Source organism: Agrilus planipennis, unplaced genomic scaffold (assembly GCF_000699045.2).
Source record: "Agrilus planipennis isolate EAB-ADULT unplaced genomic scaffold, Apla_2.0 scaffold9, whole genome shotgun sequence".
In the NCBI taxonomy this organism is placed as follows: Eukaryota; Metazoa; Arthropoda; class Insecta; order Coleoptera; family Buprestidae; genus Agrilus; species Agrilus planipennis.
In genome coordinates this window covers 493,718-499,239 of record NW_020442467.1, presented here as the reverse complement: position 1 = coordinate 499,239, position 5,522 = coordinate 493,718, and the positions used below count along the sequence as shown (strand labels likewise).

At 34.6% G+C, this 5,522-nt stretch overlaps 1 protein-coding gene across 1 annotated transcript; it reads right to left on the bottom strand.

The window, feature by feature from the left end:
- Positions 1-2,085: 2,085 nt before the first annotated feature.
- LOC108737002 lies at positions 2,086-4,069 on the bottom strand. Its single transcript, XM_018469641.1, has 3 exons — positions 3,124-4,069; positions 2,810-2,980; positions 2,086-2,750 (listed from the first exon to the last, which is right to left on the bottom strand). Exons 1-3 carry the CDS (start codon positions 4,057-4,059, stop codon positions 2,688-2,690), a joined length of 1,170 nt encoding a protein of 389 aa, XP_018325143.1. The 5' UTR covers positions 4,060-4,069; the 3' UTR covers positions 2,086-2,687.
- Positions 4,070-5,522: the final 1,453 nt, after the last annotated feature.

Genomic DNA, 5,522 nt, shown 5'->3' with positions numbered 1-5,522 from the left:
TGCGAAACAGTGGGCGCGCCGGAAAAGTAAAGACTAGAAGCGTTCGAAATATGGTGTTACAAGCGAATGATGAGGATGCCGTGGATAGAGAAGGTTAGAAATGAAAAGGTATTAGAAACAATATGCGAACAGAGGACTTTATGGAAGTCAATAAGGAATAGGCGAGATAGATTTGGTAGGACACCTTCTCAGGACTGAAGGTCTAGTCAAAGACATATTAGAGGCAGAAACGGAAGTTAGGAGAGGTAGAGGTAGACCTAGTTTAGATTACTGTTCGTAAATAGTTGAGGATGTGGGCTGTTCTAGTTTTAGGGAAATGCGAAGATTAGCTCAGGATAAGAAAAAGTAGAGGTGCGTGTCCAACCAGTAAAGGTTGTGTTTATGGGTTTGGAGTAGTAGTAATGTGCTGATAGAACAGACCCAGGGTTGACCCAGGATGAAAGTGATCGATCGGAAAAATAAGGCGATAAAAAGTATCAGAAGGAATAGACAGGTTGCTGTTCTGTGTGAGTGGCAGTCCTTCTTTAGGAGCACTNAGGAGCCGAACAAGATCACAAAAGATGACTTCGAGGATTGGAAAAAACGTTAGCACAGGTGTATAATATCTGGTGGGGATTACCTTGAAGGGGACAAAATATATATTCATAATAATTCATAAATAATTTTAGAAAAAACACATTATAATTCATGGATACTTTTTCAACAGACCTCGCATGTCCCTAAGGGCCAAAAACTACCCGTGTAGTTCATAAAATGGTCCAAGCTTTTTTGTGATTTAGCTGAATCATCTAGGTAAACAAGGAGCAGGAACAACCCACAAGTAACATAGTTCATTTCTTTCCTATCTTAATTAAGTCCATCTCATCTGTCTCTCCATAACCTACACTGAGCCTGACGCTCTGGTTTTGCAGAAAAGTGTAGGTCGCTACGACAGACCACCTACCGAAATTCGTAAAAATGAAAGAGGCAATTTTTTAAGCAAGGATTTTATTAATACATATACATATAATACACACATACAATGATAGATCTAGAATTGTGATTGACTATATGACTACTTTTCATTAAGAACAGCTGTTGGAATATCCATAAAATTTTGCATTGGATGATCCATTCCGTGGGAAGAGGAAGGATCACCACTTTGTAGTATTATTTGATTATATACTACTAGTTAAACTCGTCCAAATTTAAACGGGTGGATATCGTTGTCGATAGTGTGACTATTTAGACACTACCACTACGGCTGTTTACCCCATCGATATTCACTAATGGACATGCCTTAGCGGTCAGAATTGTGGTACAACAAAAAAAAGAGATAGAACGAAGTTTCGGACAATATCCATCTCTCTCACGATAGTGCGTAAGCGTGTCACGAAAGAGATACCACTAGTCCGAAACCATACGCCATCTCCCTCACTTTTCAAGCCAAGAAATTATTACAACGACATACGACTAAGGCACGTCCATTAATATATATCTATAGTTTACCCTACCATCGAATACTGATATTTAGACACGCTTGGCATTTAAAAATATTGACTATTTTAATATCCTGGATGTCGAAAGCAGCCGAGTAACTGGTTTTATTCTTCTAACTAGACATTTTAATGGTCAGGTAAATGCAAAAAGACTATTCAACAGGGAAATATATATTGGATTACAAACAGAGCTATTGATATTAACATTATATGAATATTATTCCATTATGAATGTATACATGGTGTTTATGAAATCAGTGTCAAGCTTTGGAGAGTATCAAGTAGACGCATAAGAAACTTACATGGTGAGTAGGTACAGCAGCGTAATCAAGAGACAAAAAATTTGTACGAAAACCACCAGTTACAATCCGAAGCCGGTCCTGGACGTGAATTGGTAACGTATGTCTTTACCCTTCCGCCGAATTGAGTTGAGAACCCGAAAGCTAAATTGTTGGAGAGTGTAATTAGTAAATATCTTTTAAACCGTTTAATAAAGTCGGATGAAATTTGATAAAACCGTAGTACCTACTCTAAATGGTAAATAGCATAGCCTTTATGACATTTTACGAATATTACGCATTCTTTTGTACAATTTTTAGCCATAAAGTTTAATTATCGCCTATTTCGCTCTCAGCTATCTGAGAGACGGACATAAGACAATATTATAGTATATTATTTCTTTACAACGAGGGGCGGATCTATTTAGGGTTTTTTTGGGATACAGCCCAGGGCCCCGTGGATACAAACCTGCATTCGAAACAATAGACGATATTGTGAAGAAAAAATATATCTATAATTAAAAAAAATTCGATCAATCAACTCTTGTACCAGAATTCCCCGTTGCTTGTTTTCAATCGGTTAATTTTCTCGCGTATGCATCCATTACGGGGGACTCCCCGCCGCTTATCGCCCGACGCAATTTTATTTTTCTTCCGTACTTCTTGTCATCAGGGTGTCAAATTGACTTTGTTATGGTTAGAACTGTGTTAAAATATTTTATTGTCCTATTGTTTTCTATACCGTATACGTAAATCGTTACAGACAACAGTTTTTTGACAAAATAATAATTGGTTGAGTAATTAGGTAAATCCCTAAGTAATATTAGTCCAGGGTCCCACTAATTCACGATCCGTCCCTATTAACAGCTCGTGTTTCTTAAGATATTTAGAAGTTATTAGTGAGTTAGTGCAAAACCTATTAAAAATGTGCCTAAGCAACATCTAATTGAAGTTGTAATAGAATGCAACCATATGTAATGACCAAGTTCACAAACTAAAAGGAAAATATTAATTTAATCCATGTAATAATATGAGGATAAATAATCTAATTACCGATGGAAAAATATTCCACGTAATCGGTGAGAAACCAAAGAGCTTAAAATTTGGCTTAGTGTGAATTATATGAATTGACGCCAACTTGAAAAACTCCATTGATTTGTTCGATGGTCCAATTTCCGTTATTTTATTCCAGATGTCATGTATTAAGGGTCCCATTTTTGATGCCTAAAATTAGTTAATAGCTAAATATAACTACACACATACACGGACGTAAATTTTTAACATAAAAAGGATTTAATTTTAAATTTTTAATTCTTTCCTTCTGTAATCACATACAAGTTTACCTAAAGTGAGTTCTACGTTCTTACCTCACTACTCACCATTACCCATGAGTAAATAATTGTAATTGTTATAATTATATCTTTAATTATTTCAACAATAGCTGCAATGTTTCTGATGAAGCAGGCAATAGAAAAAATAGTTTCTCCAGATGTATGCATTTGCACCAAATAATCAAACATAATTGTCGCTGAACACGTCACATTGATTAAATTACCAATTATTCCAATTTGTAGTAATGCTACCAACCCTCTGGAATTTTGAATGATAAGCCAATGTAAATGTAATTTCTTCTTAACATAATTAACGTAAATTTCTTCTATTTTATATAACGATTCTCTATTTCGCTCATTTAATTGGAGATTTCTGTGCTTCTTTAAACACTGGTGAGTGCAATTTTCCAACTTCAAATTGAGTGTTTCTAGTTGAATTTTGACATGGGCATTAATCTCAAAATTCAGAATTACGGATATTCCGTTAGCGATTTCAGAAATTTTTAATAGAAATGGTAACCAATATTTGTCAGACGTTTTAGAGATATCCATGATTGTCCAAATTAACAGATTTACAAAAAATATTGACAAAACAATGAATGATGTTTTACTTCGAACACCAATTCTTATTTCCATTGCTTGATCCGTATCCACAATCTTTTGTAGAATATCTTTCATTCTTCTTCTATTAGTGATGCCTTGAAAAGTAAGTAAAAGCCATGACAATTCATAAGCTCCAACATATAGAAAGTCACTGAATATAAAACGTGTTTCCGATTTCAACTGAAACTTCAGATGCAATATTGCGGACGGGACGAAAATGACCAGATGAATTACAAAAATTAACAGAGGCATTAACCAATCACGTTTCGACAAAAAAACCCTACTGTTCTTTATTTGAAAGGATACTAAACCCATGTATCTTCCAAAAGCTGACAAGCTTTCAATTCTTTTGTAAATATCTCGTTGCATCTTGAAACTATTGTACTAGCGAAACTATGTTGTACACGAGGCAACAGTTGTGAGTTAATAATAGCTAGTGCGCATATTACGGTCTATACCTTTCTCATAATTAAATAAATGACACAGCGGTCACAATAATTAATTTTATGGACATGGTCAACATCCATTTAGTCAATCACAACATTAAAAATTTAATAGGCTGATAATACATTAATACAGATACAGGATATTAATTTGAAATCATTTTTTATTTTTTTCGATTTTTATTTACCCACTACAAACTACCTCAAATTAATGAGGGAAAAATTGTTGCTAATTAATATATCGTGCGCTGTGAAACCATATCCTTATCGCTAGCATTTTCATTAGTGCGGCTTATCGAATAGTTATAATATGGCATCAGTTAATCTGCTTATGATAAAGCACAGTAAGCGCTCTAAGTCTTTAAAAGGCGATCATGCAAGGCTTCGAAATTTTTTAGTATAACTACGTTGCATCACGTGCTACAACGTACAGGTATGAAATTTACTGTTATCCTTTCATGTATAACTTTTCTTAAAATTTTCAATTTGAAGGTATACTTCATTAATTAGGAAATTGTTCGGTCCAATTTAACTAGGAACATGTTATTTATTAAATCTGGCTTTGTAATTATCGACGATAGTGAGCTTCAGCGAGGAGTATGAACCTTGAATAAATGTGGATGTAAATATAAGCCTTCCGGTCATAAATTGTATTTAAATACAATCGATGCTTCCAAATATACATAGACAGATTGAAGTTCATCAGGAGAACATTTCTAGTTAGGTTAATAATCCTATTGAAATCTGTTTACGCTCCTTTGTATTCCATTTTTTGATAAAATGTAGCAAAACGTTCGGTTCAGTTTAGGATTATCAAGTTATCTTAGCGGCACAACTCATTTCGTTGTTGAATCTTTATGATTAAGCAGTAAGCATAATGAAATTCAGTAAATGATTTAGTAAAAAGCAAAGGTGATATCACAATTGTCTTCTTTTTGGTTTTATAAACTTAATCCTCATCATGATCTCATCTACAAAGTCTTGGTCTTCTTTCTAATTTTGTATTTCCTGACTGTACATGAAAGGACCTCGCTAAATCCTTATGGAAAATGACCCTCTCTAACTCTTTGAAACTTTGGATTCTGGCAGTTCTCGACATGTAGATCAAAAGTCTTAATGGGCGCTAAGTCGTAAAAAGTCATATTTTTGAGATATGGTTCCTTAAACTTGCGTTTTTCCATAAGGTCTTCCAAGATAACAGTTATATCTATTATACGTAGGTACTGAATACGTTCAAGTATATATACGAGGGTGGATTGATAAGTTTCCGGCCTAACCAAGAGATGACGCCACTAGGCCTACCTTGAGGTGACATTCTATAGTACCATCCTTGGATAGCTTGTAGCTATAGTTTCAGCCCGATCTCCTTGCTAGTGTAGGTTTGACAGC

Bases quoted from the DNA above. Each gene is read 5' to 3' on its own strand.
- LOC108737002 (XM_018469641.1), bottom strand. From the start codon at position 4,059: ATGCAACGAGATATTTACAAAAGAATTGAAAGCTTGTCAGCTTTTGGA. The intron at 2,981-3,123 runs GTAAGAACGTAG...AACTAATTTTAG, and splicing joins GGGTAATGGTGAGTAGTGAG to GCATCAAAAATGGGACCCTT. The intron at 2,751-2,809 runs GTAATTAGATTA...TTTTCCTTTTAG, and splicing joins CGTGGAATATTTTTCCATCG to TTTGTGAACTTGGTCATTAC.